At 34.1% G+C, this 27,356-nt stretch overlaps 1 protein-coding gene across 3 annotated transcripts in view; it reads right to left on the bottom strand.

Moving 5' to 3' along the window:
* ASCC3 (activating signal cointegrator 1 complex subunit 3) overlaps positions 1-27,356 on the bottom strand; it is a 270,142-nt gene that overhangs the window by 105,770 nt on the left and 137,016 nt on the right. For 2 of the 3 annotated variants that reach the window (XM_065681163.1, XM_065681164.1), the window contains one exon: positions 23,902-24,036. In XM_065681163.1, the coding sequence (XP_065537235.1) occupies positions 23,902-24,036 (135 nt within the window). Of the gene's footprint in view, positions 1-21,624; positions 22,305-23,901; positions 24,037-27,356 lie in introns of those variants that run through there. The other variant, XM_065681165.1, reaches the window with a different exon arrangement.

Below are 27,356 nucleotides of genomic sequence, written 5' to 3'. Positions count from 1 at the left end.
AGAAAAAAAGAATGTATTTAAGCTACAATGATTTCACCTGAGGACTCTCCTTTTATGAATTATGACTTTTATTTGTATTATTCCACTTGTATGGTCTGCATAATAACTGAGATATTGGCATTTGTTTCTAGGACAAGGATGAAGTGGCATGCTATGCAGTAAGATTAAATTATTATTTTATTACAGAAGGAAAGAATTAACTTTGAAAGAAATTTTCCCTGAAGGCTTTAAAAGCTGGCTACATTTCTGTGATGAATATATATTAAACAATTAGCCCTTATCTTGTATTACCTTTCATACTACTTAAGAAACAGTATGGAATGGAAAGTTATTAGTATTTATTGAACATGCAGCAATACAGTAAGTCATACATAAAAAACTTGTCATGAAGCTCTTCTGTAAGTTTATAGATCAGCCGCTTCAAAAAGATACCCAGCAGTTCAATACATTGGACTCAGGCAGTGCTGCTGTGTTGATATGCCTTTACATTACCTTCCTCATTCTTTCATGGGAAGAGCAGCACTAGCTCCACCAATTGTTCACCCTGCAGTTGCTTCCTGTGAAGAACCCAAAGACTACTGAGAGTTCTTCTCAACTGAGATGACTTGCACGGCCTAGCAGATCATTTCTGGATGGATGCAGACTGGCCAATACGCTATTCTACTTAATGAGTATGCATGCTCATTCTCTACATCTTCACATTTCTAATGTATCCAGCTATTAACTTTGTATAGTTATCCTGAAGCAATATCTCTGTCCAACACTTACTCTTTTACTGGGTTATAATTAGTGGGTACCTGGCAAGACAGTATTTGAAGAAGGTAATTCTAGCAAACAAATGTGAATCAGTTTAAATTTCTCCTGGAAGAATCAATAATCTAATTGTCTCCCTCTGGAGATTTAAGTTCATTGTACTAAAGTTAGAATTTTTTAAACCTATGAGTTACTGATCTGATCAATTTACTGAAATCACCTCAGTAAGGTCTGTAAAGTGCTCTAAAACTACATCTGAAAGAGAAATAAAGGAGAGTAGTGTGACTGCTGTGCTTAAACATCTTCCTCAGTGTAAAAACAATTTTCAGTACAATCACCAGAGGCACATAATTCAGGATTAATTTTCTGTATTATAGTATTAAAGCTGTTTTTCTTCTGAACCATCTCCTTTGTGTATGCAGGTTTCTATTGTTTCAGGGTTGTCGCCTGTCAATTTGTAATTTAGAAATACTTTTATAGAATAGGAATCTATTTGTCCCTAATCCTCGGCAGACCACAGACTATTTTTGCAGTTGTTGCACTAAAAGCAATTCTCTCTCATGCGCATATAATCTTCTGCAGGGCAGAGCTACCTCCAGTGAAAATTTGTAACATATTTCATGTCTATATAACATACTGGGTTTCTGTAGTTTGCAAAACACAGTCACTGCAGAATGAAGTATCAAAGAATTAAGTTTTAACGTATTTACATCACAATTAGAAAAGCTGTATCAAAAAGAGAAGGGAGGTGAAGTTTAAACAATAAGGAAAAATTGCCAAGCAGCCTAATCAAGTTATGACTGTCTTTTTCTTGTATTTTTCGTGTTCAAGTGAAATGACATCTCTTTTCTTCAAAGCCATACAATTTTCACGGTGTATGACGACCAGTCTTGAGATACAGTTAGATGATACTTATACTTACCACACTCTTTTGCTTATCTTTATTATTTAGACCAGGTTGCCAACCCCTGTACTTTTTACAGGGGTGGTGTTTGTAGATGTTCTTTGAAGATAAAACTTGGGAAGCTGTTTTTCCCATAAAGGGAAAACGAATTGTGCAAATACGGATTAAAAAGACTTGTCTCCTTTCAAAAGTGAAGAGTGAAAACTTATAATTTTTCTGCTAATAAAGATGAATTACTGCTGGTACACTACGTATATAGTAGTGATAAATGTTGTGAATTTGAAATCTGGAAATTGAATGATTCCCTGATGTACTTTGCATATGATAGCTAATGCTGTGACTTTTTGTTTAAATAATGCATGTTTAAGAAGTACTTTACAGTCGTACCAATGGGAACATTATTCCTTGTCTTTGTGCTCCATCCAGTCAGAGAATAAAAAAAGTAATTTGAAATGAATGGACTGCACGGTGTCCAGAAATGTCTTGCCTTATTCAGTGTCCTCTTTTTACAGTACACTAAGTTACATCATAGCAGCCCCATCTTTTCTTCATTGGAAACGTTACATGGTGCATAGAGAATTAGATAATGTGGGAAGTGAAAACCCCAAAGAAGTGGTAATAATTAAATTTAATTTTTAATTCCTCAGTTCTATAATCTATAATGCAGAAGATAAAAGTGTTTACAGACCTCACTGATGATAGAAGCTAAGAAAATTTAGCATTGTTAAAATGTTACATTTTTGAGCTGGCCAGGCAAGCCAAGAATTAAAGACTCATGAATGCACGCTTGACTATGCACAAATGATGGATTTGTAAGAAGTCACCAAGGATATAGACATAGTTTCAAATTACCTCCCTTGATGCCTAGCTGTTACAAAGCAAAAAAGGGAGCTATTTATATACAGAATATAGCCAGAATTTTATAACATGGACCAAAGTAACCTAAAATTTCACTTCAAGCCAGACTATGGTGCTGGTCTTACAAGTGAATGAATTACTGATTCTCAGATAGAAGGATTTATGAACTTAGAATGAAAAATAATTCTTCTGTGAAAACACACATAGAAAACAGTACTAGGTTTTGATAGAAAGAAAATGTTTGTTATAACGACCCAGTTTAAGCTGCACCACTGAGTGAAAATGAAGTAAAAATAATAATTTTCATGTATTGTACAACAATATTGTACAACAATAAACGTATTTCTATTGTTTATAGCAAGTGCAATAGAAATTACATAGAGACATCTCTGTACTTCTTCAGTAATGATGAAAATCCGGGCCTCGCAGTGAACAGAAATCTGTGACTAAATACTCTCAAATCTTATTAAAAGAAGTGTCAAAACATTTCAGTTTAGCAATAACATGAAAATGCACATCAATTAAGGCTGAATTAATTGTACAGTATCATAATTTTAAAATGCATGCAAAATCATGTAAGGCTCTGCTTTACTTTCTCATCAATTCAAAATTAAACTGCTCTCTATCAATATATGAAACTTAAAATACAGCAAGGTATGTATTCTTCTCCAGCCCTTGAGACAGCAAGTCCTGTTGTCATATTTGTTAACCACTTGGAGTACACAGATGAAAAAGTCATCCATCAATCTCGGTCTGTTTTGCTGAGAGCAGAAGTTTTCAGTATGCTGTTAGAAAACTAGCCAGTAGGGAAGATATACAGCATGAAAAGAAATTGATATAGACAGACAATCTGATGAAATGCAAGAGTAGCATTGCAACAGCAAGGATGAATTTGTACTGGTTTCGGTTCGAATACTGGCATCCTCTGGAGACGTAGTTAAACCTTTTGCTGCTGTGCTTAACTGTGCAACAATTTCAATGTTTCTGCTTCAAGAGGAAACTGATATTGCACGGTTTCTATAAAAAATCTTTTTTATATTTGACAACACCTCCTTTGCTTTATAATATTCAAAACTGCCACTCTGCTGAGCCATAACAACACTGGATGCATTTTCACTCAGAGACAATGAGCACAAGCGTTTTCAAGGTCTTTCCAATACAGCTGTATCTTACTTGTTACATATCATTATGATGTTTAGTGTAACTCCTCCTCAAAGGCTATACTGACTGAGACATCTAACCCTGCAAGTAAAAAATCCATTTGTGAACATTAAACATATTTCTTATTTTATAATTAAACCGTAACAGTCCACTACAACTTTACCGCTATGCAAAGTGACAGACTGAGAATTCTTCACAAGAATGGGATGACTTTTACAAGTTTTATAGGAAATTGGAAATGTGCAGTATGAACTAATGGTCTACACGGTTCTCAAACTGGTTTTGACTGGCATCAGCTTGTAGGACCATGAAAAGCTGAAATTTATCTTAAAAGAGGAAAATAATTTTTGGAGAGATGAACTCTAGGTATTAAATGTCTTTTGATTTGGTATTGTGGCTTCGTTTCTTCGCTCCTCTAGCTTCTGCCCTACGGCATGGAAGAAATAAAACAATTCTAAGCAGACATGATAAAAAAAAGCAAGTCAGTAAAAGTGGTTCAAATTCTTGAACTCAAAAAGGTCAAAATTGTGCTCACCACTCATTACGCAAGTTGAACTCTGCAACCTGAACTTTAACAAGATAACCAAATGAGATCACACCATCTACAGCACCATAAAAAAAAGTTTTTTCACTGATACTTATGTAACATGAAGACCCATGAGAAAATTCATGATATAATTAGCAACACATAAAGCTTTTTTTTTGTGTGTGTGTGCTAATAATATTAAATAAGTCTCAGAACTAAAGATGTTTTATTCTTCCTGTGACTGCTATTCTAAGACAGTTTCAATGACTCCTTAGTAACACTTTGTAGTTCAGTGACACCAAATGTTAAATCTTACAAGACAAGCACTTTCAAGAAGTCTCCAAAGGACATGAAAAATTACAGATGTTTATGTATTTTCATATTTCAGTGTTCATATAATATCACCTAATTATAATGTGTTAATTATTTATCTGATAAAGTACTAATAAAAAATAATCTTCAGAAACTATTAGGCCTTTAAGTTATGGGACAAGTGAAAAAAGTGAATCATAGAATAGTTAGGGTTGGAAAGGACCTCAAGATCATCTAGTTCCAACCCCCCTGCCATGGGCAGGGACACCTCACACTAAACCATCCCACACAAGGCTTCATCCAACCTGGCCTTGAACACCACCAGGGATGGAGCACTCACAACCTCCCTGGGCAACCCATTCCAGCGTCTCACCACCCTAACAGGAAAGAATTTCTTCCTTATATCCAATCTAAACTTCCCCTGTTTAAGTTTTAACCCGTTACCCCTTGTCCTGTCACTACAGTCCCTGACGAAGAGTCCCGCCCCAGCATCCCTATAGGCCCCCTTCAGGTACTGGAAGGCTGCTATTAGGTCCCCACGCAGCCTTCTCTTCTCCAGGCTGAACAGCCCCAACTTCCTCAGCCTGTCTTCATACAGGAGGTGCTCCAGTCCCCTGATCATCCTCGTGGCCCTCCTCTGGACTTGTTCCAGCAGTTCCATGCCCTTTTTATGTTGAGGACACCAGAACTGCACACTTGAAAAACAAGTGAAAAACAATTGTTTTCCTATGAATTCTATATTCCTTGTGCCCCTGTTCCAACTCAAGTGGACGCCCCATCCAATTTCCATAACCTATGTCTCCCGGAATTATCTCCTTGCCTTATCATTTAATATTTTTTCCACTGTACCCTCAGGACAAAAAGTACATCTTAGAAATGAAATCCGTAAGACTTATGCTGATTATCAACATCACCATGTGATTCTTGCTAACACCTCTGACAACTGTGTTGTCTTTTTCATTAGTTTAATTCCGGCTGACTAGCAGGCTGCTCTGAAGTTCTGCAACCTCACTGTAGATCTTTGAAGCCTGACTTTATTAAACATCATTCATAGTCAGTTTCAAAGGTAGCATAATGTCTTTATACACCTAAAAGGGCACAGAAGTAGCACCTAATAAGTGATGAAACAAGAAGGTTTATATTACTATGCTCTTTTGGCTATCAGACTTGGGAATTTAGAGACAAATTGTCAGTTAAACTGTGGCAACTATTAAACTTGCTGCCAGAGGATACCAGCTCATGCAAGGCAGGAGCACGGTGTGTCACCTCCATAGAGTTCACTTTTACAGCCAGATACTGTTCAAATGTAGGGTATTTTCCCACAGGCCTCTGTTAAATTATGAGATCCCTTGAAGTTCAACTCTATCTACTGAAAAAAATATCTTTTAAAAAAACTCACCTCAGATCCATCCTTTATAATCTCAATATTTTATGTCACTAACATTATGTTCTGTACTTTATGAAATCTTCAAAATAGTTGCTTTCTAAAGTTAATAGATTAAGACAATTATGTATAATTAAATTTGGCTTTGAAAGACTGTTTTCTACATCTGTGGTTCTTTAAGTATGTACCTAGCTGTATAAATATACCTCCTCTGCCAGGGTAATATTTTGAGCAAGGCATGACTTATTTTCTTGTGCAAGTAATTTTTATAATATATTTACAGAGATATGGGAAAAAAACATTGCACTGATTTTAATTTATCAATCTGTTTTGTCTGGGATTTGTAAACTAGATTAGGAATCCTCTCTCAAAACTGAGAAGCTTGCTATCGTTAAGATATTCTAATTCATATACCATTAAAGCAGGCTAAACAGTTTCTTCAGCAAGCTAAGTTTAAATATCTTTCCCACATAGCAGACAGATCACAGAGGAAAAATATCAAATATATCAAACATGCCATGGAGACTAAATTACCTGGTACAGGAAGAAGTAAGGAGATTTTTACTTTCTCCCTTAATGCAGTGCACAGCAGCACAAAACAGGTGAGGAGAGCTGCTGTGCTGCTTCCGCAGCCCCTCTCCAACCCTGATTAATTTCCATTTTTCATACTCTGTTTACTTATCGTGCATATAGTGCTAATGACTGTTCAAAAGTGTTAGATGCCATACTGTGAGCTTAATTTTCTTTAATCTTTTAATTATATTAACAGTCTTTCTTCTGTACAATTGTCATATCTGTTCAAATCATTACATCCTTCATGCATTTAGCCTCCTTAAAAATGTTTTTAGTCTCACAACTCCGACTTCTTTTAAGAACAGCCTAATCTCAAAATTCTTTACCGAAAATTTGAACCTCTATCTGTAATGCTGCATTTGTTGGGTGTTAAGACAATGGGAGGAAAGCAAATAGTAAACAATGCTGACACTTGAATTAAAATCAGTTATGTCTGTATAATTTAGCATGTAAACATTGTAAACCTGAGTATCTTTATACTGTTTTAAATAACAAAAATAATCGAAGTAAACCCACATATATATGTTTCTTCCCTACTTCAAGAAATGTTTCCCTCCTCCATCCCTCCTCCCTAGAGCTACTAATATCTAGGTAAAACAGCTCTATAACAAAGACTGCAATCACTCTCAAGACATATTAATAGCTTTTCTACATAAGGAGAAACTCTGACTGTACAGAACTGAACACATACACAGCTCAGTGCTAAGGCAAACAGCATGTTTGGGGAGTTCTGTAACACACACATACTACAAGGTCATCACCACAGCATCAGTTTTCAGTGGTTTCAAGATGGCAATACTGAATTATGAATTAAAATCAGAATAAAGGGAGTGGAGAATCTTTGACTCACAATCCATATAAAACTTTAAATTCAGTGTGACATATTTTAAAAACTTTAACTGTTTTGCTTGATTTTCTTATTCTGCACTTTGAAAGCTAACATAATGTATGATACATTGGACAGAGAATTAATGTAAGCAACATAATGTATAAATAATAAAAAATATAAAATATATTGCAAAGCAAAGTCGGTGATCATATCATCAGTCATCTTTAGAAAGTGGTTTACACATCTAAGAACGTTTTACTTTGGAAATTCCAATTTAAAAATCTAGAGCTATTCAAAAGCAGTATTTCCTTCTGTTGATTTTGTATCTGGATTTCAGGTGATTTTTAAATTGATTTTTGAGTTCCAAATATGGAATTTCCAATTACCTTGTCACAAAACTTTTACACAGAATGGAAACACAGAGGCTACAATTACCCATAACACTGGTGTTATCTCCACTATCCCCAGCGACTACTCACTAGAGGAAAACCTACTGAGCCTGTTTTCCATTATAGTATCAGGCAGCCTTTCTGATCAGATTTATGGAAACAGACTGATGACTTACAATTCTTGGCATAGCCTTTTCAATCTTGAGATCAACCTAGAAAAGATTTCCTACTCTATTTTTTGAGAAGGCATCACTTGAGATAACTAGATAGTTCCATCATACTTGTTTAATCTACACACTGCTAGAACTGAAGATAAGAGGGCCATCTAATGCTGTCTGATGCGGAGAAGTATCTCTAGAAAGTAAAGTAACTGCCTGACTATTTGAGACAAGTCACTTTGTTAGCAGCTTGATATGGCAGGTTTTGAGATTAAAACACTGTAGATGTCTCATGCATATCTATACAGCTGCAGTGTAAGTCTGAACACCCTTCACAGTCAGGTGGCATCAGGCAGTGGGGCTGGTACAGTGTTTCTGCTCCCTGCCCGCCCCTTGTCTGCTCATGGATGAGCTTAGATGTCCTTTTGGTTCCACTGCCTGAAAGGCACTGAATTTCACCAGCTACAACTACAGCAGGAGCTCAGACACACCATGCGTTTGTAGTTACCAGGTGCAGCAGTCTCTAAAATCTGTGTGCTATAATCTTAGCCTGAAACGCACTCCACTGGCAAGTTCAGATTTAGATTAATGAACGAGAAATATCCTGGAAAGAACTGAAGACAAAATAGACCCTCAAATAACTTTCCCTTGAAACAAATTTCTATTGTAACTGAGGCAGGTGGCCCTGTCTCAACAGTCTCTGATGGCACATATCAGTAATAGCTCTTAATTATCACTCACTATTGCAAGTAAACGAATTTGCATTAACGGTCTTCACACTAATCCCTGCTTATTCTGATACTGAATACCTCCCACCATAGGGAAACTGAAGAAACAATTGAAAAGCTAATGGACCTATAAATGAGAATGAATCAGATCATCCTCTGGTTTTAAATGCCTGACTGTAACAGAGCTCAATGATAAAAATAGCAATGGAGACTTTACATCCTTTCTATTGGTGACAATGGCAACTTAATCAGGGGACATTATTTATCAGAAATTAATTTTTTACTTGTTATAAACCCCAAATACAATTATGCTCCTTCCCATAAAATGTTCCATTCCTATAATCCTTTCTTCGCCACAGACAAAATTATGCAATACATTCACAGAATCTGTCATCACCACACTCAGTACAGGTCATAGTGCTGCTTAACAGTATGACAAGAGACAGTTTTCTCCAATGTGACAAGAACATACTATAACTGAAATGTTCCAAAACTGTTGTCAGACAAACAATGGGATTAAATGCCTAATTAATCTCAATTTACCCCTAACAAGAGAAAGGATAGTAGATGTTAAGTTGGGGTTTATTTTGTTGTGTTTTTTTTCCCTGTGTTTTTGTTTTTCTTTTTTTTTTTTTTTTTAATCTGTGCAAAATTCTACAGTGATCAGTTTAATTTTTAGTTTGAGAGTAAAATTCAAGAGTTTGTGTTTGATGGAATGAGTTGCCTGTGAAACCCTGAAATTGTCCAAGAGTCCTCAGTACAAATGTAGCCACAGAGGAAAAAACATTTCCACTAATATCAGAATTAAGTATAAACTTCCTGGGCAATCCTATCCCTACCCACTCAAAATCCCCACAGAGAATGCTTGGTAAAGTACTGGTACTGTTTCAATCTCCAGCTTTAAAGACAACATATAATGTATTCTACAGAACAGAAAACTGAATTCAGGAAAATTCATATTGCTGCTTTATCTGGTGACTTCCTGTATTTACATCAGCCCTTTTATAGTCACAATAAATTTCAACATCTCTGCTCCACAGAAAGACAAATTCAGCTATTTTGTGAGGCTGTGCTCAAGAGTAACCAATTCATCCTCATGTATTTTCTTCAACTAAACCCAGTTCTGATGCCTGAAACTAATTCCATACATGTATTTCGTAAGAGTAAACACAAACTTAAAAGATATAGAGTTTTTCTATTTACTATGAAGTTATTCCAGTAATCAGAACAATTACTGAGAGATAAATAAATGTTTAACACTATCCAATTTTCTTAGCTTCCTAAAACATGCACTGTTCAACAGCAAATGCATTCCATATGATATCACTATACATGTACTCTGTCCATACACATACTATAGAAGTATTTTATATGTTATACTTACTACATCTATCTATTTTGTGTTTTATACTGTCATCCCTTAATGTATACAAGAAGAGAACAGGAAAGGAAGAATGATGGAATTAAGAAAAAAATATCTCAGAAATTTCATATGAATGTAAAAAACTCATCTTTCAGGTCAAGCAGAGAGCTGCACTTCAGGCTAGATGCCTGGAAGCAGAATGTACTTATGTATTTTTTTTTTAAATCTCAATCTTCAAAATGCTCTGTAGTGAAACGACGAGCAAGGGCCCTTAACCTACCATAAAATCAGCATTATGCATGTGCATTAAAAAGTATGGCCACAAGGTGGCTCTCAATACTCAGCACCGAAAACTAAACCCGAAAGACAATTAGCTTTGCTTTCTTAAATTTATGAGTGATACGTTTCAACTCACTTATTCTTAGAAAAATCGATTTTCACACTAGACAAATACTTTGAAGATATTTTAAAATTACTTTGTTGTCAACATCATGAACCCTTGTATAAAGAATTCCGGTGAGAGATTTCCATACTCAATCTGAACAACATCATTCTCCTGTAATCCTGTAGTGCTGTATTTTGCCAAAAAGTTGAGCTCTTTGGATAGCTGGATTTTATATATACATACTGAAATAATTTACTTACTATTTTTAAGTTAGTTTTTAACTATTTACCAGTACTAGCTGTTTCATGATGAAAACAGTATAGAAACTTCTACACAGAACATGAATTTGCATGTGGATAGCATCTCGCTTTTTCTCCAATATGCTCTAGCTATATTCTTTATGTTCTTAATTACCATTTTATTTTTCCTTTTACAAGTTTATTAATAGTTGTGAGTTTTGTTGGCAACCTTCCACCCATTTCTGTAGCATTTTAATTTTAAAAATTTCTCTGTTTTCATTTCAAGTGTGAAAAGCTGAAATTTAAAGGAACTGGACCATGCAGGAAAAAATAATATATATGGCTATGATTACCAAATCAATAAAGAATTAATATTTTATTCTGAACCAATGAATTGTAGACCTGTACAGTACTCTGAAAGGGTGGAAGGAAATCTCTTAGAACCATCATTTTGGATATATTCCCTAGACAAGACGTCTCGGTGGTTACTTCAAGCAATATGCTCCCTCACAGGAATAAAATCTAAGCGAATACCTGAAAATAACTATTACAGCTGTTTTGAAATTACAGGCCTGTGGAGCACAAAACCAGGTATGTTTTCAATGCTACACTGCAACACACTTTTTTACTACACTGTAACTATTGAACCAAAAGCCCAGAAAATAATTTCTGAGTGTAAAGGATCTTTAAAATTGTAAGTAATACTGGTGAACCTATGTGAGTGTTTTTAACCCATGAATCACCGGGAAGAGTTCACATTTTCTTACTATTTTCAGTTCCAGAAGATTGCAGAAAATCCACATCTGCAAACAGTTAACCACTGTGCTGCGATTTCTCTATGAAGCACTATTTTGTGCAGTATTAATTTATGCCCTTAGGGCTTACTCCAAAGCCAACATTCCCATTAGCTTCAATATGTTTTTCAATGAGATCCTTCAACTGAAAACCAGCTAGGACTCTATTCAATTATTCAGCTATACTACAGATTAAATGAAAACGTAGCTATATGATGTTAAGGTTTCAGACTTTTTGGATTTCTGATTGCTGTCCCTTATGAAAATAAATAGCACAATACTTGAAAAAAGAGATCTCTCTTACCAAAGATTGCACTGGAATTCTGCACTGCACACTTGATTACAAATTTCATGTATATCAAAGCCAGACGTACCTTCACAAAGTGAAAATGTGCAGTATTTTTCATCCTTTAAGCAATGACCTTTGGCTCCTTTTATTATTACAGAGTCTAGAAAGGCTTTTGCAAAGCTTTTGATACTCTAAATTCTAGAACCTTTTTTTTGCCATCTACTATAAGGATTTTAGCATTTTGTCAACAGTACTCAATATTTTTGAGTCATTTTAGAACTTCTGAATTTATGAGCCAGTGTTGAACTAACTTCCTACAATTTTTGTCTATCTTAAAAAAAAGACAAGAAACCCTAGCACACCAATTGCTAAACTAGAGGTCATAACTCTCACATCAATAGGGAAACACATACAATTGGCTAATTTTTTAGAACATTTGCTAAGACTTTGATAAAGCTTCCAGCATTTAGGGAAACTGCTGGTCTATGTTCCTAAATGCCAATGGCTGATAGGCTAATTGTTGATATCAATACAGATAAAGCAAGATACCATAATACTCATAATAATACACTGGTTTTAATGCATACTACATAAAAGTAAGCTCAGTTTAAGTCCCATTACTTTTGACTTAAGAAAATTAAATATTCAAAATCTCTGCTAACATCTCCTAACTATTACTGATCATCAAAAAAACCAAAATATTCTTCTGCAAAGACAGGATGATGCTGAATAGTTTAATTTTCTAACCAGAACTGTTTTTTATGTAAACTATACCAAGAAATATAAATTCTAAGCCAAAAAACTTTCAGATCTGAAAGTCTTGTGTAAATTTTTTGGAAAAGTTTTCAGGCCATTTGCACATCATTTGCAACTATGTCAAAACAGGATCTGTCCTGCTTGACTATAGTAGTTTTTCTAGTTTTCCTTACAGGTTAGGAATGATTTTACTCAACAAAAGTCTGAAGCTGGAAAAAAAGCACTTCCTGCAATGCATTCCAATTCATCCCACACATTTGGTGTCCAAATGTTCTAGAAATATCACCCTAGATCTTAATATTCTCTTAATATCTCAGTCTTGAGAAAGCATTAGAAGTGTTGACAGTATTAATCTCAAATGGCTTTTCCATTTGGAGTATCGTAAATACTAGCACATGGCACTTCTGGATTTCTTAAAGTATAAATCTTGCTTCTTATTCAAGTTGGTTCACCAAATAAGTAAAGTTAGTATTTCTTAGGAAGGAAATATCCCAGGAAAAAACTTATTCCAGTGTTAAGTGGTTTTCAGTATGTCTGACCTGAGCACTAAAAATGAATTGGTTTAAGATCTTGTTCTCTCAAAAGCTTAACATTTTTTTTTGTAATTTAATGTAAAAAAAAAGTACATGAAATTTTACATGTTTTAAATATTTAATATTTTTTAGCTTTATTGACTAAAATTATTTTTTTATCTACTTGTACTGATATTGTCCAAGGATGAAGGTCTTTGGTGGGATGGGGATAGTAAACATTGAGTATTTTTGACTTTATACTTCAGCACTGAAATTCACAAATCTCCTAATACTGCTGTCTTCCTACCTGCATTCTTCCAGCAGACTTTCATGAGCCATGTACTCCAAAATCTGCCTCCTGTTTTAAGAATTTTAACTTTTAATGTTTTTTTTGGAAATGTTCTGTAACCAGCCTCTGGTGGTTTTGATGTAACAATTTGTTACAAATTAAAAGAGGTTTCTGAAATAATTAGGTTGTTCAAAAGAGATTTGGAAAATTTAGGCAAAATTAGAATTTTGCTTTGATAAAGCTGATATGCAATGATATCTACATCCCAAAGTATAGCTGTTTGTGGTTTTATATAATACAGTGCTTTTCTCTAGGATGATGATTTCCAATATGCAGGGATTCTTCTGGATCTTGGTTAATTTTTTAAATTCCAGCTCAAAGGAGCTTAAAATGAATTCAAAGCAACAAGAAGGAAAACTAAATGTAGATAACAAAGCTTCCATATCTTCTGGCCTCTGACTATGGAGAAATGCTGATAATGTAAAACATATAGAGGATATGCTAAGAAACAGATACTATACATGTAATTTAACTTAAACTAGTATAAGAAATATACAGCAATAAACACTTTCCAGTTCTCTGGAAAAATCCCTACAACTTTCTAAAAGTATGTTTAATTACTTTCAACCTATTTTGTTTTCTCCAAAGCACCTTTGGCTCTCAGTATCTGGTATTAATGTACTGAGGGACTGGGGATCAAATTCAGTTCACTCACTCTTAGTGGTTGCTTCTAATTGCTCTTTTACTTAAAATTCTGAAAAGTGTGCACTTATTTAGCTCATTATTTCACTATTCATTTTAACTGGATGTCACTGCAATCTTCAGTGCATAAATGCTTCTGTCCAGTTCTGATCTACTCTACACATTGTGTAAATAAAGGAATAGTTAAAAAGCCCAATCAAATTTGCCTAAATTACGGTAGTTGGGGAATTCAAAGTGGATGACAACTGAAACAGTAAGCATACATAGGTAAACTTCAAACTATAATCCACAGAAATTGTATTTGGAAAGCTTTCGTATAGGTCAACAATTCCATCAAACCATAATCAAACTAAAGTGTATCTGGAAAGCTTTCTTATTCTGAAAATAAATGAAATTAAAAATATGAACTGAAGTGAAATTTAATCTTTTTCTCCATCTGCTAAGAAAATCATGTTTTCTAAATGAAAAACTGAATCAAGCATTGAAATGTACCTTGGGGAAAAAAAAAAAATCTAATGTTTGCCACAGTCTGGGTCAACAGGAGGAAATCTATCAATAGGTGACTGAACAGCATATTTCTTGCAACAGGTTAAGTTATTCAACTGCATTTATTCATATTTTTAAAGAGACTGTATGAGATAGTTTCCATATTGCCGTTATGTTTTCTATCACTTAGGTGTTTATGAACATGTATTTTTCAATTATGGCAGGTCAAATCCTTCAATAAAAAAAAAAATCAGTCTAAAGTTATCCTATACATTTATTGTTTTTCAATACAAAGAAATAAACTCACGACTCCCCAGGGAGCAGAAGAAACACAGACAGTACTGATGTTCTGAAGGGAAAACACATCAAGCAGCCCTAGAAGTAAGCACATTTATTCTACAGGGTGACTGTGAATCACAGATTTTGTTCTGAATTTTATTTCAGAAATGGAAACTACAAAGGGTTTTTTGTGATGGTCTGCATCTTTAAACCAATGGCTAACCACTTAAAACCCCCCAATATTATCTCCTTCATTTACAATCCCAAAGAATAATACTTTGCGACTTTTGCAGTGATCCTTTTAAAGCCAACTGTGATGCTAAGGAAAAAACTAAAATCAAACACAATTTACTGGACCTTGGAAAATTTACTCTGCTTAGTTCCTGTAAAATAAATCAAATATAGTTTCTAACAGAATGTCAATCGCCGAACAGTAACGTCTGCTTGAGAATAATGTCATTACCACGAAATATAAAGTACAACTGATCAACAAACAGAATTCGCTGTTGGCGCACCATGCAGGAAAACACAAATTCTTATTAACTTTTCAATCATTTCTCTTTATTACTAATAACTACTGACACTACACTTTTCTGACAAATGAATTCCTAAGTAGATAGGATCGTTTTGAATACTATTTTCTAGTCAGCATATGGTATCCATGCTAAGCTACTTAAATTGCATGCGACCAGAACCATTTGTCAGTATGGTTTGGTGCTTCCTATAAAGAAAAGGTGTCTGAAAAATATGATTATTGTTTACAGTCTCACTGTGAACATATTGCAGAAGATTATGCATTGCAGCCAAGAACTAACTGGCATATCTTGGAAAAGGAATGCAAGACCTACAGGTCATTAGTAAATTAAGCATTCCTTTTTTTAATTTCTTGCTTGGAACAACTCCTAGGGATTGAAAACAGCTGAGCCCATCAAGCTCTTTGAGGTAGCGCTGAAAAGGGGCTAGCAGAGACAGCACCTATGCTGACTTTAATATTATCTTATAATTTCTTCTTGCTGAAGTGTTCAGATATTGCCAGTCTCTGAACCTGTTAAATGACAGAAGAAAACATGACGAACAGGGAGCTTTATCCTCTCAATAGGTTTTATGCATTTTTAATATATCCCTGCAATTTATTACACATGGTGAAAGTAAGCACTGACAAAAATTAAGAGTGGAAGTGGTAAGAGTGTAGCAGTGTTTCCCAAACTTGTGAATATATAGCAGTCATACTGGGTATTTTTAGTTTTTGTTTGTCCCTCCCAAACAGCTTTGAAGTTTTCTTTTTAAAAGTGTTTCTTTACTATTTGCATAGCTATTCAATATCCACGTATACTTTATGTAACACTGAGATTTCAAATTGAAATCATCCTACCCAAGGAAGCTATAAATTAATAACTACTGTGAAAAGACAAAGCAAACGTTTTCTTTTTGACCTGGATTACATGTTAAAACATTCTAACAGCTAATTGAAGGAGATTTTCACAGTGAAAGGAAAAAAGAATACTGTCCACTGTTTCTGCCAAGAATGAGGTTAAAACTTTAGGAAAGACAAGGAGATCACAAATTTTCATGCTAGAAATAGCTAAGAAGCACAGGAAAATGGTTAAACGTTATACTTTTAATACAGTCATTGAAATTGAACTAAGTTTTACAGCAATACAATCTATATCATAAACATTTATGCCAATTTTAAAGGGAAAAAACCCAAACAATATGCTACCACTGACTGTGCAAACTTAAGAATAAATAACAGAACTACCCATTACAGTGCGCAATGTCAGACTGACATCAAGGAATCTCTATTAGCCTATTATTGTACTCATATCCAGAGAATAAGAATTTTCAGTGTATTTTAATAAAAGATATAAAAAAATTCTTATATTTAAACAAAATTAACAATTAAAAATATTCTTTTAAACAATACAACTTCTATTTTCAGTTTCTGTATTTACAAATAGAGAAGACATTTTTAAAAATGTATTTATCTTAAGATCTGAACTGACTGAATGCAAATACTGCACTACCTTGCAGGAGGATGCAATAGCCTTCATTTAAAGAAAGAAGCTTAATCATATTATAAGCGCATTTAGTATCTAATAGGAAATTTTGTCAACAATGAAAGGGGATGCTATAGGCAACACATTCTCCTACAGTTTATCTGAGTATTTCCAAGGAGGATTAGCAAGAAAAGGCATTAAATCTTACAGTGATGAAATCCATTACAGATTTTAACCTGAATAACTTTGAAATCGATGAACAATTGTGTACAAAAACATAAATTTTTTTTTGTAGTTCTCTGCACAAGAACATCAGCACTCCTGTCAGCTGAATTTGCAACCTCAGAGATCATTCTAGAAAAACGTTTGCTAACCCATTTTGCTTCGAGGAGTCCCTAGACTTACTAACACAGTACAGCTTCTGAAGTAGAACAAATATTCATGAGGCAGCTTTCCAGTGACAAACAGGGTAAAACTAAGTATTGTTGCATATCAAGTTGATGCTCATGATAGATGAAAGAGAATACAGATCAAGCCCACAGATTAGGGAGAAAAAAAAAGTCAATTTTTCACAGGATAGCAGAAAACTGTTACTTGTTACCTCAGTGCTGTAACAGAGCTCAAGAGACAAGACAAAAATCTGAAATCCTTGGATCAGAGACTGCTTTTCAGAAAGATGGTTGATAACAGAATTCAATCTATACCATGTATTTTATACTTTCTGATGCATAATAAAACCACTAGAAAATTCTAGTAGAGTACACACACGTACAGGAGTACATAGAACTACAAGTAGAAAATAGAACAAATCTAAAGTGGTGCAAATACAATTTTTAAACACTTAAAAAAGTAATTGTCATAAGAATGGAAATACAAATCAAACTTCAAATGTTTTCCCTACTTCAAAGGTCAGGAAAAACAAAACCAAAGAGAATTTTTTTTTCTGTTTATGTCAAATTTTATTTCAGTTTAGTACAGCTAACTCTTAATAAAAACCCTGAATGCAACATTTTTCTATTGTTCACAATACATTCCCCTGTGAATAGGCCATAAATGTCCATCTAAATAGCTCTTAATATTAAATTCCACAGCTCAGGATTCATTAAAACAGTAGGATCACCCTTATAAGGAACACATTTTTCTTTAACCCATCATTTGTTAGGACCACATAATTTAATGAATTTTGTCTCTGACCTTTAAGCAAGACTACTGAATAAAATATTCCATGAAAGAAATATAGAGCTTCATTTCATTCTCCAAAATATAATTGGCAAATATTTTTAAAAGTAAAAAATATAATAATTATAAAACAAATAGGAAGCTTCAATATATGTTTGACATTTAATATAGCCTAATGTATTTGAATACATATCCTCATTTTGTTTTTATAGCTTTTATAATGGCATATCAAATATCAGATGTGTTATTAGTAAAACAAAAATAAAATGAGGATTTGCTCTGAAATAATTAAGTGTCAAACAAATGATTACACATCAAATATTGGATAAATGTTCTCTAAAAATTAATTTCTAATAATTTAAAAACATTTGACAGATAATTAAGAGGATTAGAAAAACTGCTTTCAAATTTTAAAGGCCAGTAAAGAACTCAATGCTTTTAACTATTCTATTTTTCAGTTAATCCTAAGTGTTCAAGTAGCCTTCACTTACACTTGCTGTGTCTAGACTAGAACATTCATTATTTGGGCATTACTTGTTCTTGTAAGTCATACACTTGATTTCTGATGTTTCTAAACATTTTCTTCATCCATCACAGTGAACACTGCATACAGAATACCAAATAAGGATCATATTACATTATCAAGATTATTCTCTGCCAGGTATTGCTAAATTTCATGTTAAATGAAATGGCAAGACTGAATGATCTGCATTCTGATAATTTTGGGAACTGTGCCAATAAACATCCCTTTATACAAGATAGCTCTTGTCAGACAAACATGATATTATCATTATGAAGCTTAAATTAATCACTCTGCATCACACAGGATTGAGATAATACAGTTAGACTTCTGTCAGAACTCTCACTTATATGGTACAGCACTGGGAATTTAGTATTATATAAAATGCATTTCACTTATTAAGGAGATTAAAATCAGCAATGATGGTAATTCTTTATAGAAGCTTTGACTTGACAGAATGTCTAATGAAGTTCTTCAGAGATCCAATTTGACCCATGGATATTTCATATTTGTACTGGTAATCAAAAATTTAAAATGTGATCATGCTCATTAAAGGTACAGTTTGGAAATCAGAAGCATTATGAAGGGACAATAAATGCTTGCAAGGTCAGATCAGTTCCACAGTGCCATTTGGCTCACCTACAGGTTGAGGTGCAAGATACCCGGGAACAAAAAACCCTCCGTAGTGTTTTGAGAATGGATTTTAAAAAGAACTCTGAAAAGCTCTTACAATTCATGTGTTTTAACATGTTAATACACACTTTATGGCATACAATATATCTGATTTACAGTAAAAGGCGTAAGATCTGCCGTGCCAGGTCTGACTGAAAGTCCATCTAGAGCAGTAGTTTCTTAACAGTAAATGCCTAAGGAAGAGTATGTATCAATGCTCTTTCCAGTATATTCTCCTGGTCACCTGAAATTCGCCATTAAAAGTTATTTGCTTGATCTACCCTTAATAACAATTTGCTATTATTTAAATGAGTAATAACCTTCACAGTGAAAAAAACTAAATTAGTGAAGAGAATCAGCATGAGATCCTAGGTCTAGAGCAGTAGGCAGGCCAATTTAGACATGAAGAATGACACACATCAGGGCTATATACGTGAGAAATCACTGCTGGAGCTCAAACAAAAATTCAGGCCTTGCTCAATTCTCTAAATTACATTATAAACATTTCACAACAGCTTGTCTTTGTTGTCCACAAAAAACTATAAATCCATTACTGAAGTCTGCAGTGTTTCTGTAACTCCGACTCATTCTGTTCAGAACCACACTTGGCTGTAATAACAGGGGTTTTGTTGTATTTTATTTTGGTTTTGGAGTTTTTTTTAATGCTTTTAATGGTAGAAAACTGAACAGTTATAATTCCTGGTGACAGTCACACCTATATATGTAGGCTTTCTCGATACACCTATATGGTACTGAAGTTCTTTAGCCATTAATCTCTCCAGTATTAGAAAAAAAAAAAAAATTACCAGTGGAGAAGAAAATCTCTACACTTTCAGGATCATCCAAAAGATGTGTTCATTTATGTAGATGCTTCACACAGTGCTATTCCAGCCTCAGGTGTGTGATTACAGGATGGGCTTATTGAAGGGGGAGCAGAAAGTTAAGGGAAGAAAAATGTCTTTCTATCCAGCTTGGCTTCACTGTGCCTTGTGTCTCTATCTGTTACACTTTGAAATCTTTACAACTTTTAGTATAGAAAGTTCCAGTGACAAAACACAATTATAAACCCCTTGTGTAAGAAAGATGCACACACACTACTGCTGTTACTTCAGTAATTTCTGTTAGAAATATTTACTGCTAAGAAAGAAAAAGAAAATTTAGACTGGACAGCAACTGTTTTAATAACAAACTCCCCACTGAAATCTTTGGTGTACTCATAAGTCTTAATATGTTATCCTTACTTGCTCAGCAAAATGTTGCTAGCATATTACTCATTTTATGATTATTGATGATTGTTTATGCAAAGCTGCTGCCCTGGCAGAGTATATATCTTATTTGATTAGTATCCTTATTGTGATAACTGTATATAAATATACGCCTCAAAGTTATATGCTGTATCAACATCATTTTGATACATGATATGCATTTTTATTTTAAACAGCAACAAGCTTCCTATGAACAGAGAACACAGATTTCCTTTAAGTGCCTTAAAAATGCCTTAAGAACCAACAAAACATCTACGTTTTATAGTAAGCAAAATAATTAAATAATTTAAATAATAATAAAAAAATAAATCACAATAATTTAACTTTGTTTGTTGAATGGATCCTGAAAGAGGACAAATGGAAGTATGTAGGGAAAGGTTATTGGTGATGTTTTGCCACAGACTTCAGTATGACTAGTCCTTCACTCTATTTTTACTATTTCCAGTACTAATTTATTTATGTGTGTCAGTGAAGAACCCCTTAAGTACACTGGAGTATATAATTTTTATAATAATAACAACAGCAATAACAACAATAATATTTTCCCCCAAGATCTACATCATATTCAGATGCATAAGTAAAATTAATGTGAATTTGCATTAATGTAAAATGTGCATATCACATGTACTGATCACTGGAAGAATTTAATGAGTTATTCTGTCTCTTGATAGTCACTATAAGATTCAGAGAAGCCACAAGAACATTATGTGACCTCTACTGGAGAACACAAATCTCTCTTATTCATTGCTGTCATCCTCACAGCTTTTCCGTCTTATCAGTCCCTGGTTATAAATTTGTTCTATTATAAACAGCCATCTTTCTTGGTCTTGCATTTCAGGACAGTCATCACCAGCTTTGTTTTAGCTGCATTTGGCCTCATCTTTCACACTCTTCCTAAGTACTAATTTTAAGAAGTTTTCGAATTCTATTGTGAAAGATTACATAATTTCGCACATTACACTTTCATGCTTAAGTTCCTCTGTAAAATCTAAGAACACTTGCAAGTGTGTGTACCATTCAAGTCATACTCAACTTGTTTTTATAGCTTTTCCTGAATAGTTTCACATTGAAAGAAAAGAGCAGTTTCCCCACATAAGAGTTCAAATTCCCTTGAGAATTTGCTTAGAACAAGAAGTACATTTCACAATAGTTAGTTCAAATTTTTTATTAATAGTGTTTAATTTTTATTTTATAATGTTATAATTTAAGTTGATTTTATTTTTATTAATAGCATTTAAAGCTATTATTATTAATAATAGCTTTAAATATATAAATAATTGCTCTATTATTATTAATAAAGCTATTAGTACAACTTTTCATTTTCATTACCTTTCTCCCAATTTCTTTTCCATTTCCTGCATACATACTATGTCATCACTGCTTTCAGTGAAGGTCAACTCCTCCCTGTTTAATCAGTTTCTTCAGTGTAAAACCAGAGACATTTGTCTACTTCATGGAAGGTTCCCAGGCGATCCTACCATGCAGTTCTCCGAATAAGCCAAAGACTGCTTTCCGAAAGACCACAGTTCTAACTATCGCTGTTCGCTATCACAGCCTTCCTCTCAACAATCCATTTTCCGCTGTATCCAGTAAAGGATGGAGATTCTCCTTAGCTCTCCTCTTGTTGTTCATGTATTTATAGAAATGTTTTTTATTGTCTTTTACAGCAGTAGTCAGGTTAAGTTCTAGTTGGGCTTTGGCCCTGCCAATTTTCTTCCTGCATAAACTCACAACATCCTTGTAGTCCTCCTGAGTGGCCTGCCCCTTCTTCCAAAGGTCAAACACTTTCTTTTGGCAGTTTTGTTATTTTTTTCCTTTTTTTTTTTTTTTTTTTTTTTTTTGGGAATTCCAGCAACAGCTCTCTGTTCAGCCAGGCTGGTCTTCCCTGCCAGCTTGTCTGTCAGCATATGGGGACAACTTGCTCCTACAACTTTAAGGTTTCCTTCCTGAATAATGTCCAGCCTTCCTGGACTCCTTTGCCCTTCAGGACTGCCTCCCACTGCTGAAATAAGGACATTATTTTTCATAGCTTCTTTAGCAATAATTTTGAGTGCCTAAGTAAGCACTGACACTTTCAATATCCTAAAACATTTTTTCTGCATTAGCATTAAAAAAATACTATTATTTATAATACAGGAGATTCAGATTTTGTTCTAAGATATATAATAAGAAAAAGTTCAGCTTTAAATTACATGTTACAGTTGAAACATGGGATCTCCAGGTTCAGGTTTGATGTTATTTTTATAATACAGCAGATACAACATCCTCTAGAAAAAGAGTGGCTTTCTAATATGTATTTTATGAAATATAAGGTCATCAATTTATAACTTAGTTTTAAAAACTTCTTCTATTGCTCTCATAAGCATCTCGACAGAACAAAGACACTTGATTCTGATTTTAAAAAATCCTGAAATAGATTTTTTTTTTTACATTTCAGAAATTTGAATTTACCAACTGTAACATTTGGCTCCATTCATAATTAGTAAGGCCGAATGAATTGTTTCACATTCTTTCCAGAGGTACAAAATAAGGTAATGTATTTATTACATCTAAAGGCAGACGCAGAATCTAAAACCCTCACTAAATTCCTAATTCAGAGGGGTCCAGAATATTTAAGAGGTTATCAATACATTTGTCAGTGAGAGAAGGTATCTTATACATACATTAAACTTTCTACAATGAATAAGTATCTCATCTGTGTTCTGCTAATTAGTTGGGGAGTGAGGAAGAACATTATTTTTCAAGGAATATTAACAAGACACTGTTAACTGTAATCTTTAGACCTCAATTAATATCACCAAATGTAAATGTCACATATAACACTGAATTAAGAATTGTTTTGGAAATATTCTCTCAGCAGAAATACCAGCATGTTAATTCTGTATATTATACATTAGAAAAAAACAAAAAAAAAAAGAGGAAGGTCAACTAACACAATTCATACAAAGACAGAAGTGTTAGAATTAATAAAAATATAGTTTCAGCTAGCAATTACTTGGCCACCACTCAATATACCAGTAATTTATGATCCATATGTATATTTTTAAACAAGATCAGATTAAGGGGCTAAAAGCGTGTGAGATTCAAATAGCCTTCCCACTTTTAACTCTCAAATAGATTACTTTCTCATTGCTCATGATTAGTTGATTGAGAAGAAAAGTCAGATGGTTTTGGAAAGGTGGTAAATTTACAGACTAGGCCAGATTAATACTTTAAGACTGTATTCTGTCTTAAAGAGCGGACAGTAGCAGACGCTTAGGGAAAGAGTGCAAAAAGCAGGAGACAGGTACCCTCCCAAATTGTAGCAATTGGTCTTTAAGGGACTTTCTGAGCTGCACATTACATAAAAACTACTGTCAAACAGTACAAGTTGCATAAACTACAACCCATTATCAGCTTTTGTTCAAAAAACTAACAGCACTTTTCTTTCACTATTACTCCTTCCCTTCCTCTATTCAATTCAGCCATTCCACACATACCTTCAGAGTAAAATATACCTTCCCAGAAGCTGAATAATGCTTCATCTATTCCCATCTTGCACTGCCTTGTAAAAACATCAATTCTAGGACAGAAAGAAACCAACATAAACTATCACTTACCTGTTTTTCAGCTTGACCATAATCTGATCCTTGGGGTGATAAAAAGTGGCAAATATGACCATTGTTTTTTGCTTTTTCTCGAAGACCCATAGCAGTTCGTACTGTGGCATTTCTAGCATGAACAAACACCATCACCTTGAGATAGAAATAAACAGGGCTGATGAGACATTAGAGAATCTTATTCAAATAATGAAAACATTTTTAAGCACTTACAAAATATTTGCTATGAAAATGAAGAATAATAGTTAACACATGACATACTGATGAAAACTAATGTTGCTTAAGAAGAATTAAAGGGTGAGCCTGCCTATATTGCATTTAATATTTTCAAAGAAGTTTTGAGAAGGTTCTCTTTTTTTTAATTCTTTAGTCTTTAAAAGACAGAGAACAACTGCTGGCAATAAATAGTTCATGTTCACAAAGTAGGGAGACTACCATTTACGTAAAGAGTTGTGTTATTTGATGCATCCTAAGCGATCTGGAAAAGCAAACAGTGAGGTGACAAGTTCCCTGATGGTATGACTGGACTGAGGCAGCTGAAATAAAAAATGACTATAAAGAACCTCAGAAAGGTATTGCACTCCCAAAACACTGGACAATCAGAGAGAAGGATGAAATCAAGCATGAACAAATGCAAAACACATACATTTTAAACTAACAGATACGATTATGGGTTTAAAACCACATGCTATCTTTCAGTAAGATACCGTAGAAATACTGTGGATTATCCTTGTTAATATCATCTAAGAGTTGAGTGGTAAGCAAAAAATATTTGTACTCATGTCTGCAGTTGGCTTTGGAAATACAGTTGGGTATTATCCAATGAACCCCCCTGTTGCTTGATTATCCCTGTTACCACATATGATATCTGAAATCTGAACCAAGAGACAGCAATGAGATATTAATACTTATTCCTTTAGATATGAATAGGAAGCAATTTAACTGATATTAAATTAAGATTCACTGCAAGGCACATTTAAGATGAATGACGGCAGTAAGCCCCTGACTGGTGTAGAAAGGGAAAAAATTATTAAATACCACTTAATTCCAGTGTTACATAAATTTTAAATGTCTGTGAACTGCATACTGCTGGGACAGGTACTCTACGGAAAACACTCTATATTGTCTTCCTAAACACTATGTATTAACCAGGGTTTGCTTAAATTGACTCCACATACTTGATCAGACAATTCTTCATTTTGATGAAGTATGACAATTTCTCTCTTCTTAAAACTCATAAATGGAAAAGTTTGAGTGCCTGGCTCTTGAGTAAATGGCAAACACTATTTTGCAAGTCTATCTCATTTTAGTTGAAAATGTAACCATAGAGTTACAGTTCTAACAGAGCTGTAGTTCCAGCTGAATTTCAAGATTTGTATGTCAGAATCCAGAGAATTGTGGGTTTAATTTTGGCCTTTTTGCACCATCATGCTTGTATCAACTTGCCGTTTATAACTGACTTAGGGTAAATGAAACACTATTAAGAAAGTAGGGGTATTTAGGATATAAGTTGTAGCCTCTGTTCTTAATTTGGAAATTTGTAATTTATAAACCTATAATGTATCTATAATTTTATACAAAAGTAGGCATAATAGTTGTATAATTATATGTATTAGAAATTTATAATCAAAACCAAGAAAATTAATTCAGGTAACAATACAGGGAACAGATAAAAGAGAAACTACGTGTGCATAACTATTTGCTTACTGGGAGCAGTCACTTGTTACCTGTTTTAGCATATTTGATACATCACTCCATCACCAATTTAGTAACACTGACTCCTACAACTATTATCTTTCATCTGAGTAGAAATATTCTCAGATACATGTCACATATTGGCAAACCCTTTTTAAGATTTCTTCAAAAAGTAACAGAACCACTACATAACAGGAGTACAGTGTATATCCCTTCTGTCTTCATTAATTGTTTAAGGATTACCTGTTTATTTATCTTTTTGTATCTTTTTCCATAGAAAGCTTGAATAAAACTAACATAACTACATAACTACTCAAAGGAACAATTTCCTAGTATTAAGAGATCCACTAAGTCTTCTTCAGTGAATTCTTGCTTATTATTAACTTGGTATCAACAAGTTTCACTGAAAACAAATACCCACTTTTAAAGTCAACCTGATTTTATAGTTTATTAATTTGTTTCCTTGTTAAAAGAAGTCATATTAACATTTGATTCTTTCCTGCATAGATTAAAAAGTAATGTTGTGAAAATAGCTAAATTCTGAAGTGTAAAAACATTTGATGTGTTGATTTCCTTACTAAAAAAAAAAAAAAAAAAAAGGTGGGGGTGAGGGGGAGGGACAAAAAAGAAAAAAAAGTGACATATGCACTAAGAAGTTTTACGATTTAACCACAAAATAGACTTGTGGACTGGTTTTACATTGTATTTTAATATTTTAAATTTGTCGTGGTTTAAACCCAACCACAAAGCTCGTTCACTCACTCCCCCCCCCCTTTTTTTTTTCTCCCTTTTTCTTTCCTTCCCCCCCCCCCCCCCGACCCTCCCTGCTCCCAGAGGGATGGGGAGGAGAATCGAGAGAATGTAACTCCCACAGGTTGAGATAAGAACAGCCCAGTAACTAAGGTATAACACAAATCACTGCTGCTACCACCAATAATAATATTGATAAGAGAAAATAACAAGAGAAGAGAATACAATACTACTGCCTAATGAGTTCGACTCCCCTGAAGAGAGACCGTGCCCTTCCAGGTAACTCCCAGTTACCTCCCTGGGCATGACATACTGTGGTACGGAACACCTCTTTGGCTAGCTTGGGTCAGGTGTCCTGTCTCTGCTTCCTCCCAGCCTCCCCTCGTCCCCGGCAGAGCATGAGACTCACAAAGTCCTTAGCCAGAATAAACATTACTTAGCAACAATTAAAAACAATCGGTGTTATCAGCTCTCCGCCCAGGCTGGAAGTCAAAACACAGAGCTTGCACCAGTTACTAAGAAGGAGCAAAACAGCTACTGCTAAACCCAGGACAGTATCCACCCCTTATTCCATACCATTCACGTCATGCTCAGATCCCACATTTTCAATATAACATCTCTCTTACATATATATATATATATATATATATACACATTCACATACACACACAGGCAAAGAAAAAGAAATCATTTCTTAGTGCATGGACCAATCCCTATAATGCTGTCGAGTCCATTTGGTCCATGATGTCAGGTTCCATCCCTTGTAACAGTCTTTCAGTTTTGCATTAATTTTGAAATCACTACTTATATATTAAATCTAAAATAGCAACTTTGAGAATGGTATTTAGACAGCATTAATATTAAATAAGTTCAAACCTATTAGACTAAAATATTTCTACATGCTTTGACATAATATTTATAAATAGCTTAAATAATAGCTATAAATAGGTTCTTCTGACCTTGTAGAAATTTCTAGTCAAAGACCAAATGAAGTGTGATCTGATTGAATT

The sequence above is a fragment of the Lathamus discolor genome, chromosome 5, assembly GCF_037157495.1.
Source record: "Lathamus discolor isolate bLatDis1 chromosome 5, bLatDis1.hap1, whole genome shotgun sequence".
NCBI lineage: Eukaryota > Metazoa > Chordata > Aves > Psittaciformes > Psittacidae > Lathamus > Lathamus discolor.
This window is presented reverse-complemented; position numbering and strand designations above follow the sequence as displayed.